Source organism: Physeter macrocephalus, chromosome 4 (assembly GCF_002837175.3).
Source record: "Physeter macrocephalus isolate SW-GA chromosome 4, ASM283717v5, whole genome shotgun sequence".
NCBI classification, from domain to species: domain Eukaryota; kingdom Metazoa; phylum Chordata; class Mammalia; order Artiodactyla; family Physeteridae; genus Physeter; species Physeter macrocephalus.
This window is the reverse complement of record NC_041217.1, coordinates 45,403,477-45,419,346: the sequence shown is the minus strand read 5'-3', so window position 1 is coordinate 45,419,346 and position 15,870 is coordinate 45,403,477. Positions and strand designations below refer to the sequence as shown.

At 40.6% G+C, this 15,870-nt stretch overlaps 1 protein-coding gene and 1 long non-coding RNA gene across 4 annotated transcripts in view; one reads left to right on the top strand and one right to left on the bottom strand.

The window, feature by feature from the left end:
• The window catches only part of LOC129392059 (uncharacterized), a 27,731-nt gene extending 12,953 nt beyond the window's left edge, over positions 1-14,778 (top strand). Inside the window, exons 2-3 of the long non-coding RNA XR_008617085.1 lie at positions 8,988-9,313; positions 11,071-14,778. This is a non-coding gene — a long non-coding RNA (uncharacterized lncRNA). The remainder of the gene's footprint in view (positions 1-8,987; positions 9,314-11,070) is intronic.
• Positions 10,371-15,870, bottom strand: part of CACYBP (calcyclin binding protein) — an 18,004-nt gene continuing 12,504 nt past the window's right edge. For all 3 annotated transcript variants that reach the window (XM_028488594.2, XM_024133735.2, XM_028488595.2), the window contains exon 6: positions 10,371-10,940. In XM_028488594.2, coding sequence (XP_028344395.1) covers positions 10,784-10,940 — 157 coding nt within the window. In that variant the 3' untranslated portion in view covers positions 10,371-10,783. The remainder of the gene's footprint in view (positions 10,941-15,870) is intronic.

The following is a 15,870-nucleotide window of genomic DNA, read 5'->3' as shown; positions in this document are numbered from 1 at the left end:
TGCTGAAAGATCAGCTGTTAACCTTATGGGGATTCCCTTGTGTGTTATTTGTTATTTTTCCCTTGCTGCTTTTAATATGTTTTTTTTTGTATTTAATTTTTGCCAAGTTGATTACTATGTGTCTTGGCGTGTTTCTCCTTGGGTTTATCCTGTATGGGACTCTCTGTGCTTCCTGGACTTGGGTGGCTATATCCTCTCCCATGTTAGGGAAGTTTTCGACTCTAATCTCTTCCAGTGTTTTCTCTGGTCCTTTCTCTCTCTCTTCTCATTCTGGGACCCCTATAATGTGAATGTTGTTGTGTTTAATGTCGTCCCTTGAGGTCTCTTAGGCTGTCTTCATTTCTTTTCATTCTTTTTTTCTTTATTCTGTTCCACAGCAGTGAATTCCACCATTCTGTCTTCCAGGTCACTTATCCGTTCTTCTGCCTCAGTTATTCTGCTGTTGATTCCTTATAGTGTAATTTTTATTTCAGTTATTGTATTGTTCATCTCTGTTTGTTCTTTAATTCTTCTAAGCCTTTGTTGAACATTTCTTGCATCTTCTCGATCTATGCCTCCATCCTTTTTCCGAGGTCCTGGATCATCTTCACTATCATTATTCGAATTCTTTTTCTGGAAGGTTGCCTATCTCCACTTCATTTAGTTGTTTTTCTGGGGTTTTATCTTGTTCCTTCATCTGGTACATATCCCTCTGCCTTTTCCTCTTGTCTATCTTTCTGTGAATGTGGGTTTTTCCCCACAGGCTGCAGGATTGTAGTTCTTCTTGCTTCTGCTGTCTGCCCTCTGGTGGATGTGGCTATCTAAGAGGTTGTGCAAGTTTCCTGATGGGAGGAACTGGTGGTGGGTAGAGCTGACTGTTGCTCTGCTCAGCAGAGCTCAGTAAAACTTTAATCTGCTTGACTGCTGATGGGTGGGGCTGGGTTCCGTCCCTGTTGGTTGTTTGGCCTAATGCAACCCAACACTGGCGCCTACCTGGGCTCTTTGGTGGGGCTAATGGTAGACTCTCGGAGGGCTCATGCCAAGGAGTACTTCCCAGAACTTCTGCTGCCAGTGTCCTTGTCCCCACAGTGAGCCACAGCGCCCCCCCCGCCTCTGCAGGAGACCCTCTAACAGCAGGTAGGTCTGGTTCAGTCTCCCCTGGGGTCACTGCTCCTTCCCCTGGGTCCAAATGTGCACACTACTTTGTGTGTGCCCTCCAAGAGTGGAGTCTCTGTTTTTCCCAGTCCTGTGTAAGTCCTGCAATCAAATCCCAGTAGCCTTCAAAGTCTGATCCTCTAGGAATTCCTCCTCCCGTTATCTGGTTGGGAAGCCTGATGTGGGGCTCAGAACCTTCACTCCAGTGGTGGACTTCTGTGGCATACGTGTTCGCCAGTCTGTGAGTCACCCACCCAGCAGTTATGGGATTTGATTTTACTGTGATTGCGCCCCTCGTACCATCTCATTGTGGATTCTTTGTCTTTGGATGTGTGGTATCTTTTTTGGTGAGTTCCAGTGTCCTCCTGTCGATGATTGTCCAGCAGCTAGTTGTGATTCTGGTGTTCTCACAAGAGGGAGTAATAGCATGTCCTTCTACTCTGCCGTTTTGTATGGAAGTCTCTCCTTTAGCATTTGTTATGAAGCTGGTTTGGTGGTGCTGAATTCTCTTAGCTTTTGCTTGTCTGTAAAGCTTTTAATTTCTCCATCAAATCTGAATGAGAGCTTTGCTGGGTAGAGTATTCTTGGTTGTAGGTTTTTCCCTTTCATTACTTTAAATATATTGTGTCACTCCCTTCTGGCCTGCAGAGTTTCTTATGAAACATCAGCTGATAACCTTATGGGAATTCCCATGTATATGTTGCTTTTCCCTTGTTGCTTTTAGTATTTTTTCTTTATCTTTAATTTTTGTCAATGATTATTATGTATCTCAGATTGTTCCTCCTTGGATTAATCCTGTGTGGGACTCTCTGCGCTTCCTGGACTTGGGTGGCTGCTTCGTTTCCCATGTTAGAGACGTTTTCACCTATTATCTCTTCAAATATCTTCTCAGGCCCTTTCTCCCTCTCTTCTCCTTCTGGGACCCCTATAATGCAAATGTTGGTGTGTTTGACCTTGTCTCAGAGGTCTCAAACTTGCCTGATTTCTTTTCATTCTTTTTTTTACTTTATTCTGTTCTATGGCAATGATTTCCACCACTCTGTCTTCCAGATCACTTATCCATTATTCTGCCTTATTTGTTCTGCTATTGAGTCTTTCTGGTGTGTTTTTCATTTAACTTATTGTGTTCTTGAACTCTGTTTGGCTGTCCTTTATATTTTCTCGTTGTTGAAAACTTCTTGTAACTTCTTGCTCTGGATATCATTCTTTTCCTGAGTTCCTGGATCATCTTTACAATCATTACTCTGAACTCTCTCTTGGGTAGGTTGCCTATCTTCACATCACTTAGTTGTTCTTCTGGGGTTTTATCTTATTCCTTCGTCTGGAACATATTCCTCTGCCGTCTCATTGTCTAAATTTCTATTTGTATTTTAATGTGTATGGAAGGTTATTTATGTTTCTTGACCTTGGAGAGGTGGTCCCCTGTAGGGGTGTCCTATGCATCCCAGTAGTACACTCCCTTCTCTGGCCCTACCACCCAAGGGCCAGAGACCAGCTGTTCCCAGGGTAGGTTCTGAACTGCTTTTGCAGACTCAGTTCCACAGGTTGCTGGATAGTAGTTTTCTTGTTTCTGTTATCTGCCCACTGGTGGGTGGAGCTGGATCTTGGCCCTCTGGTGAGCATGGCCATGTCAAGGGGCATGTTTAGAGGTGGCTGTGGGCTCTGGAAGTCTTTAGGCAGCCTGTGCTCTCAGCACAGGGGACTGTGTTCCTGCCCTGTTGTTTGTTCGGCCTGAGGCCTTCCAGGATCCTACAGGCTGTTGGGTGGGGCCAGGTTGTGGTGCCAAATGGTGGCCTCCAGAAGAGCTCACACTGATGAATATTCCCCAGTACTTCCGCCACCAGTGTCCTTGTCCCCACAGTGAGCCCCAGCTGTCCCTGCCTTCCCTGGAGACCTTGCAAGACCAGCAGGTAGGTCTGGCCCAGGCTCCTATGAAGTCACTGTTTTTGCCCTGGATCCCAGTGAGCACAAGACCTTGTCTGTTCCCTCCAAGTGTGGAGTCTCTTTTTTCCCCATTCCTGTGGAGTTCCTGCACTTGAACCCCTCTGGCCTTCAAAGCCAGGTGCTCTGGAGGCTCCTCCCTATTTCAGACCCCCATACGGGGGAGCCTGACGTGAGGCTTAGAACTCTCCTATTAGAGAACTTCTGTGATGTAATTGTTCTCCAGTTTGTGGGTCACCTGTCCCAGGGGTATGGGATTTGATTATATAGCAGGTGTGCCCCTTTTACCATCTCATTGGGTTTCTTCTTTATGTCTTTGGATATAGAATATCTTTTTTGTTAGTTTCCAGTCTTTTTTATTGATGGTTGTTCAGCAGTTAGTTTTGATTTTGGTGTGCTCATGAGAGGAAGTGAGCTCAGGGTTCTTCTACTCTGACATCTTGTCCTTGTAACAGTTTTAAAGGGGATTGTTTTTTACTCTGTGATATTGCATTGTTAGTGTAAAGAAATGCAACAGATTCCTGTATGTTAATCTTGTATACTGCTACCTTGTTGAATTTATTAGTTCTAATAGTTTTTGTGTGTTTAGGGTTTTCTGTATAGAGTATCATGTCATCTGCATAGAATTACAGTTCTACCTCTTGCCTTTCCATTTGGCTACCTTTTATTTCTTTTTCTTCTCTGAGTACTAGGACTTCCAATACTATGTTGAATAGAAGTGGTGGAGTGGTTATCCTTGTCTTCCTAAATTTAGCAGGAAGACTTTTAGTATTTACTGTTGAGTATTGTGTTGGCTGTGGGTTTGGCATAAATGGCTTTTACAATGTTGTGATATACTCCCTCTATACCCACTTGAGTGAGAGTTTTTATCATGAATGGATTTTGAATTTTATCAAATGCTTTTCCCACGCCTATTGCAATGGTCATGCGGTTTTTGTCTTTTCTTTTGTCAATGTGGTGTATCACTTTGATTGATTTGCCTACGTTGAACCATCCTTGTCACACTGGGATTGATTTGCCTATGTTGAACCATCCTTGTCACACTGGGATTAATTCAGCTTGGTCATGGTGTATAATCTTTTTTATGTGTTGTTGGATATAGTTTGCTAATATTTTCTTGAAGATTTTTGCATCTATATTCATCAGTGACATTCACCTGTGATTCTCTTTTTTTGTGGTATCTTTATCTGATTTTAGTACCAGCATGATCACAGCTTCATAGAATGACTTTGGGAGTGTTCCCTCCTGTTTGGTCTTTTGGAAGCGTTTGAGAAGGATAGGTATAAGTTCTTCTCTGTATATTTGGTAGAATTCCCCAGTGAAGCCATCTGGTCCTGGACTTTTGTTTGCAGAGAGTTTTGGGGGGGGGGTTTGTTTTTGTTTGTTTTTAATTATTTTTATAGATTCTATTTCACTTCTAGTGATTTTGTTCAAATTATTTTTTCTTGATTCAGTTTTGGTGGGCTGTATGTTTCTAGAAACTTGCTCATTTTTTCTAGTTTGTCCAATTAGTTGGCATATAATTGTTCATAGTATTCTCTTATGGTTTGTTGGTAATTCTGTGGTATCAGTTGTTATTTCTCCTCTTTCATTTCTTATTTAGTTTATTTGGGTCCTGTCTCTTTTCTTCTTGGTGAGCCTGGCCAGAGGCCTGGCAATTTTGTTCATCCTTTCAGAAAACCAGCTCTTGGTTTGATTGATTTTTCTATTGTTTTGTTAACCTTTATTTTATTTATTTCGTCTCTGATCTTTATTATTTCCTTTCTTCTGCTGACTTCAGGTTTTGTTTGTACTTCTTTTTCTAATTCTTGTAGGTGGTAAGTTAAGTTGTTTGAGATTTTTCTTGTTTTTGGGGGAAAGGCTTGTATTGCTATGAACTTTCCTCTTATGACTGCTTCTGCTGCACCCCATAGATTTTGTATGATTGTGTTTTCATTGTCATTTGTCTCAAGGTATTTTTTAATTTCCTCTTTGATTTCATCATTGACCCATTGGATATTTAGTACCATGTTGTTTAGTCTCCCGGTAATTGGGTTTTTTTCCTCGTTTCTCTTTATGTGGTTGATTTCTAGTTTTATGCCACTGTGGTCAGAAAAGATGCTTGAAATTCTTTCCTCTTAAATTTGTTGAGGCTTTTTTTGTGTCCTAGTATGTGGTCTATCCCACAGCATGTTCCATGTGCACTTGAAAAGAATGTGTCTATTCTGGGGTTTTTTTGGATGTAATATCCTAAAAATATCAATTAAGTCCAACTGTTGTATTGTGTCATGTAGGGTCTCTGTGGCTTTATTTTCTGTCTGGAAGATCTGTCCATTGATGTCATTAGGGTGTTAACGTCTCCTACTATTATTGTATTCCTGTCAATTTCTCCTTTTATGTCTGTTAGTATTTATTTTATATATTTAGATGCTTCTGTATTCCTTGCATATATGTTAATGAGTGTAATATCTTCTTGTATTGATCCTTTTATCATTATATAGTGTCCTTTAGCTTTTTTATGGCCTGTTTTAAAATCTATTTCGTCTGAGTATTGCTACCCCCTGCTTTCTTGTCATTTCCACTTAACCCATTGACATTTAAGGTAATTATTGATAGGTATGTATTTATTGCCATTGTAAACCTTGTTTTCCATTTGATTTTGTACTTCTTCTGTGTTCCTTTCTTGTTCTTTTTGTTTTCCCTTTTGTGTTTTGTTGGTTTCTTTTCTATTATGCTTGAGTTTTCTTTTTGGTTTTTGTGAATCTATTATATGTTTTTGATTTCTGGTTACCCTGGTTTTCAAGTATGTTAACCCATTACTATATCCACCTGCTTTAGGCTGGTAGTCATATAATCTCAAACACGTTCTTTTAAAAATCTACATTTTCTTACTCCCCTCCCCATTTTGTGATTTTGATGTCCTATTTTATATCTTTCTATTTATCCTTTTGGTGTTCGTTGTAGTTACAATCACTTTCACAAAGTTTTTTTTGATATTCTTTTAATCTATGTACTGGCTATTTAAGTGATGTACAGTCCTTTTATATATTTGCCTTTCCTACTGTGGTTTTCCCTTTCCTATAGATTCTTGCTTCTTTTTTATTTAAAGCAGACCTTTCAGTATTTCTTTTAGGATAGGTTTAGTATTGCTGTATTCTTTTAGTTTTTGCTTCTCTGAGAAATTCTTTCTCTCTCCTTCTCTTCTAAATGATAATCTTACTGGGTAGAGTATGCTAGATAATAGGTTTTTCCCTTTCACGACTTTGAATATATCTTGCCACTCCCTTCTGGCCTGCTAAGTTTCTGTAGAGAAATCCCCTGATAGCCTTATAGAGGTTCCCTTGTAACTGACTCCTTGTTTTCTCTTGCTTCCTTTAGAATCCTCTGTGTTTATCTTTTGCCATTTTAATTTTGATATGTCTTGGTGTAGGTCTGTTTAGATTCATCTTGTTTGGGACCCTCTGTGCTTCCTTTACCTGGATGTTTCTTTCTTTGGGTTTGGGAAGTTTTCAGCTATCATTTCTTCAAATACATTTTCTATCCCCTTTTCTCTTTCTTCTCATTCTGAGATCTTTGTTATGCATATATTGGCATGCTTTATATTATCCCATAAGTCTCATATGTTGCTTTCATTCTTTTTCATTTGTTCTGTCTGCTGTTCTGATTGGGTGGTTTCCATTATTCTATTTTCCAGATCACTTATTCGTTCTTCTACATTATTTATTTTGCTATTTATTGCCTTTAGATAGGTTTTCATCTTGGCAATTGAATTGTCTAATTTTAATTGTCTCCTCTTTATAGTTACAGTGATCTGCATTTCTATCAGTATTTCTTTCTTAATCCCTTCAGCATTTTTATTACCTCCTTTTTGGACTCGGTCTGGTAGACCGGAGAGGTCTGTTTCACTGTTCTTTTAATTGGGAATAGCTCCTCTGCTTTTTCTGATTTATATTTCTCTGAATCTACTATGAATTTAGGGAAAACAGTTATCTACTGTGGTCTTGAAAGGCTGTTTTTATGTGCAAGCATCCCTGTGTAGCTTGTGTGAGTCCAGTATTTTTGGTCGTAGGGCTCTTTTTGTTATGGATGCCTACCACATCTTTCCTCAGTGTGTGCTGGCCGTTTTCCCAACAGAGGGTGAGTTTGGTGTTGTGGTGACCAGAGGCTGCACTGGATGTTGAATGGGGCTTCCTCTTTCCTCTGTGGTTCCAGTATTTTTGGTCGTAGGGCTCTTTTTGTTATGGATGCCTACCACATCTTTCCTCAGTGTGTGCTGGCCGTTTTCCCAACAGAGGGTGAGTTTGGTGTTGTGGTGACGCTGCACTGGATGTTGAATGGGGCTTCCTCTTTCCTCTGTGGTTGTCATAGCCCTTTGGGGGCAGGGTCTGCTCCCCAGTTGTTGAAGAGTAGAAGCCCCCAGATCTGATTATAAGCTGTGGTGTGAGGTAGGTGGGGCTGGAGTGCTCCATCTGGGAAAGGAGTCACTGCGTATTCCTCCCCAAGAGCTGTCCACCAGGACCTGTGCTCTCTGATGTCATTTGTCACTCACTGTGTGTGCTCACAAAGTACACTGTTTTTGGCACTACCCTCAGCCCTGCCTCCACGTGTGGGCAACCCACTGGTGTTTTGTATGCTCCTAGAACTCAGAGTGGCGGACCTGTGCCCACTGTGAGCAAGCCGAGAATGAGGCTGCTATGGCGGGGCCATGCCCCTCGTGTGTGTGTGTGTTAACAATTGGGCTCCCATGGCAGACCCAGGCTCCATCCTGCACACCCCCACTTGTGGCCCTGCCTGAGCACATTCCAGGCCCTTCAGGCTGTCTCCAAAGAGTCCTCTCCCCGAGTCTGTCAGCTGAAATCCAAGTTTCAGCAGCGACTTGCTGTGCACACCAAGCAGGTGCTTCTCTCCTGCTGGGAAGTGCAGCAAGGTAGCAAGGACCCTCTGCACTGGTCTCTGTCCTGCTTGCCACAAGTTAGGTGTTGCACTATCCTCCAAGTCTCAGGCTATCTTTCCTAGCTGACCTCTCAGCTGGTGTAGGAGGATCCCAGGGTGAAGAAATCTTTCATAGCTCCCTCCCAAGAGCACAGGCCTCATCCTACCCAGTTACATGGTGTATTTCTTGCTGCTTTGGTTGTATGAGATCTTCTGCCAGAATCCAGTAGGCATTCTGAGAATTATTCCACATGTAGGTGTATTTTTGATGTATTTGTATGAAGTGAGCTCTACATCCTTTTATTCCACCATCTTGATATCATTCCCCAAGTTTTTATTTAGCTTTTAAATGCTTAAATTTTAGATGGTCAAAACTATAGAAAAAGATACAGTCACAGTATTGCTTCCATCCCATCTCTTTCCTCCCCCTATTGGTAACCATTTTTATTTGGGTTTACTCTTCCTTTTTGAATTTTATGCAAACAGATGTATTGCATATTCACATTTGTCACTTTTTCTGACACTAAGGTAGTTAAGTGTAGCATAAACAATGTTCTGCACATTACTTTTCCACTTACTGTATCCTGATTGATCACTGTGTATCAATATCTGGAAATAATCTTCATTTTTTGGTGACTATTAGTATATCCTGTGTGGATGTCCCAAAGTACTAGTTTACTCAGCTAGTCCCCTGAGTTGACATTTGGGTGTTTCCAATTTTTTGTATATATCACTCCAAATTTTTGCCAGTGTTATTTTTGGGAGAGCCTAGAAGTAGAATTGTGAATTAGAGGATAAATGCACATATAATTCTGGTAAATACTCCCAACAACTACTCTTCTATACACATTTTAAGCTTCTCAACCTTTTCATTCCATTACCATGTATGTATTTCCCCATACCCTGAATAGTCCGTATGTTTTAGAGTTTTTCCAATAAAAATTAAAATACAGTATGTTTTTATATGTTAAATTCTTTTTTTATGTTAAATGGTCACTTAGGGCTTCCCTGGTGGCACAGTGGTTAAGAATCTACCTGCCAATGCAGAGGACACAGGTTTGAGCCCTGGTCCAGGAAGATCCCACACACCGCAGAGCAACTAAGCCCACGCACCACAAGTACCGAGCCTCTGCTCTAGAGCCTGTGAGCCACAACTACTGAGCCCACACAACACAACTACTGAAGCCCGTGTGCCTACAGCCTGTGCTCTGCAACAAGAGAAGCCATCACAATGAGAAGCCCGCACACTGCAACGAAGAGTACCCCCTGCTCACCGTGACTACAGAAAGCCCATGCATAGCAACGAAGACCCAACACAGCCAAAAAGGTTATAAATGAATCAAGTCACTTATATTCCTTTTTCTGTTTGTTAATAATTTTGGAATTCTCTCAATGTGTCATGTTTTTGGTAATTGTGGGGTTTTTGCCATGTAAACATTCATTACGTAGTTAAAATTATCAATATTTAGCTTTGTTACATCTAGATTTTAAGTAAGTCACATAGTATAGTTTTTCCTCACTGAGGTTACCATGGAGTCTTTCAGTACTCACATGGCCTCACTTTTACATTTAGAACTTCTGATCTGTTTGGAATGTACCCATAGGGCTATTTTTAGTTATCTCAATAAGAGTCCATCTCTTCCCCATAGCTTTGAAATGCTATTCACTGTATTCTAAAACTTCCATACACCTTGGGTCTTTTTTATTCTGTTCCATTGGCCTGTTTATTCATGTGCCAACATCACAGCTTTAATTATAGAGGTTTTATAATGTGTTCAATATTTAGTAATACTTATCCTACATATTGGCTGTTTTTTTGTTAATTTTAAACCCCACCAAACTTTACCCTAGTACTTTTACCAAATTCTCTTATTAACTGTAGTAGTTTTGGATTTCTCCTCTACGCATTAATTTGCTTTTTCTCTTTTCTAATTGCAGTGGCAAATAGCTCAAATACAACATAGTTAGGAAATCACAGGCATCTTTCTTCCTCTTACTTCTGATTTTAAGGGGAGTAATACCCTCTGAAATAAACAATTCCCCTAAAAGCCTGACTTTTCTGACATAAATCTGGACATCTGCTAGATGATAGGTTTTTATTCAGCAGAATAGATGGATTTTCATATTTATTTTAACTTTACAGTTATTGTTTTTACAAGCCATCTGATCCATGGCAAAACCCACTTACTGGTACTATATAAATATGTTTGTGTATTCTCAAGTTTCGATTTAGTTCCAATTTATTCATAAATATATTTAAATCTAGAGAAAAATATTTGTGATTAGATTATTAGGGCATGGTAATTCATGCTATATACATTACTTAAGCTGTGAACAGATCAATCTCTCTATAACAACCTTGAAACACAGGTATGAATTTGAACTTTATGCAAAAATTCACATTTTATTTTTATTCTTACATTGGTGGGAGCTGATGTCAGGAACTGAAAGGCAAGCAATGACTTTGTTTCTACCTCTTAGCTGAACAATAATACACACAATGTGGCATTTTCATTAGGTAAGACTTGCTTCTTTACATTTCACACTAGAATACAACATCACCCTTTTCTTGAATAAAATGACCCGGTTACTAAGGAAACCATCTTTGGAGGGAGTGGAGTGTTTAATAAGCATATTTTATTTAAATAAATCCTCCAGCAGGAAATGGAGAATTCATTGCCTTTACTTAGACTGTGTAAGTAGTTAAATGTCAAATTTATCTGTGCAGCTCACCAACATTTCCTTATTGGAAATATCAATATTTCCACATCACAGTTCCCAAAAAGACTTTAAAGTCTCAGAATTCTGTATCTCCTTTGGCTTGCTTCTCTCTTGATTCCACCCAGGCTTTATTAATGGTTCGCTTCATATCATCATCTCCATCTTCATAAATTTTCTTTAGAACATTCATTAATCCCTCACTAGGATCTGTTTCAGTGTCGTAGGAGGGTTTTCTATTAAAAAGAAAACACACGCAATCAATAATGGAAGAATATATATAATGTACATGAAACATATTAGTAATAATATATGGAATATAGAAATATATATAAATAAATAATCCCATTTATTAACAAACTTCAGGATCTGGGAAGATGGTGGAAGAGTAAGAGGCGGAGATCACCTTCCTCCCCACAGATACATCAGAAATACATCTACACGTGGAACAACTCCTACAGAACACCCACTGAACACTGGCAGAAGACCTCAGACCTCCCAAAAGGCAAGAAACTCCCCACGTACCTGGGTAGAGCAAAAGAAAAAAGAATAAACAGAGACAAAAGAATAGGGACGGGACCTGCACCAGTGGGAGGGAGCTGTGAAGGAGGAAAGGTTTCCACACACTAGAAGCCCCTTCAAGGGCGGAGATGGTGGGGGGCGGAGGGGGGAAACTTCGGAGCTGCAGGGAGAGTGCAGCAATAGGGGTGCAGAGGGCAAAGCGGAGAGATTCCTGCACAGAAGATCGGTGCTGACCAGCACTCACCAGCCCAAGAGGCTTGTCTGCTCACCCGCCGGGACAGGCGGGGGCTGGGAGCTAAGGCTCAGGCTTTGGTTGGATCCCAGGGAGAGGACTGGCAGTGTGAAAACAGCCTGAAGGGGTTAGTGCACCACGGCTAGCCAGAAGGGAGTCCAGAAAAAGTCTGAACCTGCCGAAGAGGCAAGAGACTTTTTCTTCCCTCTGTTTCCTGGTGGGCGAGGAGAGGGGATTAAGAGCGCTGCTTAAAGGAGCTCCAAAGACGGGCATGAGCTGCGTCTATCAATCAGCGTGGACCCAAGAGACAGGCAGGAGATGCTAAGGCCGCTGCTGCCACCATCAAGAAGCCTGTATGCGAGCACAGGTCACTCTCCACACCTCCCCTCCCAGGAGCCTGTGCAGCCCACACTGCCAGGGTCCCGGGATCCAGGGACAACTTCCCCAGGAGAATGCACGGTGCGCCTCAGGCTGGTGCAATGTGTGCTGGCCTCTGCTGCTGCAGGCTCGCCCTGCAATCCGTGCCCCTCCCTCCCCAGGCCTGAGTGAGCCAGAGCCCCCGAATCAGCTGCTCCTTTAACCCCATCCTGTCTGAGCGAAGAACAGACACCCTCTGGCGACCTATACGCAGAGGCGGGGCCAAATCCAAAGCTGAACCCCGGGAGCTGTGCAAACAAAGAAGAGAAAGGGAAATTTCTCCCAGCAGCCTCAGGAGCAGCGGATTAAATCTCCACAATCAACTTGATGTACCCTGCATCAGTGGAATACCTGAATAGACAACGAATCATCCAAAATTGAGGTGGACTTTGAGAGCAAGATATATTATTTTTTCCCCTTTTCCTCTTTTTGTGAGTGTGTATGTGTATGCTTCTGTGTGAGATTTCGTCTGTATACCTTTGCTTTCACCATTTGTCCCAGGGTTCTGTCATCCGTTTTTTGTTGGCTTTTTTTAACTTAAAAACATTTATTTTCTCTCTCTCTCTCTACGTTTTCTCCCTTTTATTCTGAGCCATGTGGATGAAAGGCTCTTGGTGCTGCAGCCAGGAGTCAGTGCTGTGCCTCTGAGGTGGGAGAGCCAACTTCTGAACACTGGTCCACAAGAGAAATCCCAGCTCCATGTAATATCAAATGGTGAAAATCTCCCAGAGATCTCCATCTCAACACTAAAACCCAGCTTCACTCAACGACCAGCAAGCTACAGTGCTGGACACCCTATGCCAAACAACTAGCAAGACAGGAACACAACCGCACCCATTAGCAGAGAGGCTGCCTAAAATCATAATAAGGCCAGAGACACCCCAAAACACACCACCAGACGTGGACCTGCCCACCAGAAAGACAAGATCCAGCCTCATCCACCAGAACACAGGCACTAGTATCCTCCACCAGGAAGCCTACACAACCCACTGAACCAACTTTAGCCACTGGGGACAGACACCAAAAACAACGGGAACTACAAACCTGCAGACTGCAAAAAGGAGACCCCAAACACAGTAAGATAAGCAAAATGAAAAGAGAAAAACACACAGCAGATGAAGAAGCAAGGTAAAAACCCACCTGACCAGACAAATGAAGAGGAAATAGGCAGTCTACCTGAAAAAAAGAATCCAGAATATTGACAGTAAAGATGATCCAGAATCTTGGAAAACAGAATAGACAAAATGCAAGAAACATTTAACAAGGACCTAGAAGAACTAAAGAGGAAGCAAGCAATGATGAACAACACAATAAATGAAATTAAAAATACTCTAGATGGCATCAATAGAAGAATAACTGAGGCAGAAGAACGGATAAGTGACCTGGAAAATAAAACAGTGGAAATAACTACTGCACAGGAGAATAAAGAAAAAAGAATGAAAAGAACTGAGGACAGTCTCAGAGACCTCTGGGACATTTAACGCACCAACATTCGAATTATAGGGGTCCCAGAAGAAGAAGAGAAAAAGAAAGGGACTGAGACAATATTTGAAGACATAATAGTTGAAAACTTCCCTAATATGGGAAAGGAACTAGTTAATCAAGTGCAGGAAGCACAGAGAGTCCCATACAGGAAAAATCCAAGGAGAAACACGCCAAGACACATATTAATCAAACTGTCAAAAATTTAATACAAAGAAAACACATTAAAGGCAGCAAGGGAAAAACAACAAATAACACACAAGGGAATACCCATAAGGTTAATAGCTGATCTTGCAGCAAGAACTCTGCAAGCCAGAAGGGAGTGGAAGGACATATTTAAAGTGATGAAGGAGAAAAACCTACAACCAAGATTACTCTACCCAGCAAGGATCTCATTCAGATTTGATGGAGAACTTAAAACCTTTACAGATAAGCAAAAGCTGAGAGTTCAGCACCACCAAATCAGCTTTACAAATGCTAAAGGAACTTCTCTAGGCAAGAAACACAAGAGAAGGAAAAGACCTACAAGAACAAACCCAAAACAATTACGTAAATCGTAATAGGAACATACGTATCGATAATTACCTTAAATATAAATGGATTAAATGTTCCCACCAAAAGACACAGACTGGCTGAATGGATACAAAAACAAGACCCATATATATGCTGTCTACAAGAGACCCACTTCACACCTAAGGACACATACAGACTGAAAGTGAGGGGATGGAAAAAGATATTCCATGCAAATGGAAATCAGAAGAAAGCTGGAGTAGCAATTCTCATATCAGACAAAATAGACTTCAAAATAAAAACTATTACAAGAGACAAAGAAGGACACTATATAATGATCAAGGGATCGATCCATGAAGAAGATATAACAATTGTAAATATTTATGCACCCAACATAGGAGCACCTCAATACATAAGGCAAATACGAACAGCCATAAAAGGGGAAATTGACAGTAACACAATCATAGCAGGGGATTTTAACACCCCACTTTCACCAATGGACAGATCATCCAAAATGAAAATAAATAAGGAAACACAAGCTTTAAATGATACATTATACAAGATGGACTTAACTGATATTTATAGGACATTCCATCCAAAAACAACAGAATACAGATTTTTCGCAAGTGCTCATGGAACATTCTCCAGGATAGATCATATCTTGGTTCACAAATCAAGCCTTGAAAATTTAAGAAAACTGAAATCGTTATCAAGTATCTTTTCCGACCACAATGCTATGAGACTAGATGTCAATTACAGGAAAAGATCTTTAAAAAATACAAACACATGGAGGCTAAACAATACACTACTTAATAACGAAGTGATCACTGAAGAAATCAAAGAGGAAATCAAAAAATACTTAGAAACAAATGACAATGGAGACACGACGACCCAAAACCTATGGGACACAGCAAAAGCAGTTCTAAGAGGCAAGTTGATAGCAATACAATCATACCTTAAGAAACAGAAAACATCTCGAATGATCAACATAATTTTGCACCTAAAGCAATTAGAGAAAGAAGAAAAGAACCCCAAATTTAGCAGAAGGAAAGAAATCATAAAGATCAGATCAGAAATAAAAGGAAAAAAAATGAAGGAACAATAGCAAAGATCAATAAATCTAAAAGCTGGTTCGTTGAGAAGATAAATAAAATTGATAAACCATTAGCCAGACTCATCAAGAATAAAAGGGAGAAGACTCAAATCAATAGAATTAGAAATGAAAAAGGAGATGTAACAACTGACACTGCAGAAATACAAAAGATTATGAGAGATTACTACAAGCAACTGTATGCCAATAAAATGGACAACCTGGAAGAAATGGACAAATTCTTAGAAATGCACAAGCTGCCGAGACTGAACCAGGAAGAAATAGAAAATATGAACAGACCAATCACAAGCACTGAAATTGAAACTGTGATTAAAAATCTTCCAACAAACAAAAGCCCAGGACCAGACGGCTTCACAGGCGAATTCTATCAAACATTTAGAGAAGAGCTAACACCTATCCTTCTCAAACTCTTCCAAAAGATAGCAGAGGGAGGAACACTCCCAAACTCATTCTATGAGGCCACCATCACCCTGATACCAAAACCAGACAAAGACGTCACAAAGAAAGAAAACTACAGGCCAATATCACTGATGAACATAGATGCAAAAATCCTCAACAAAATACTAGCAAACAGAATCCAACAGCACATTAAAAGGATCATACACCATGATCAAGTGAGGTGTATTCTGGGAATGCAAGGATTCTTCAATATACACAAATCAAACAACGTGATACACCATAGCAACAAACTGAAGGAGAAAAACCATATGATCATCTCAATAGATGCAGAGAAAGCTTTTGACAAAATTCAACACCCATTTATGATAAAAACCCTGCAGAAAGTAGGCAAAGAGGGAACTTTCCTCAACAGGAACTTTCCTCAACATAAGAAAGGCCATACATGACAAACCCACAGCCAACATCGTCCTCAATGGTGAAAAACTGAAACCAT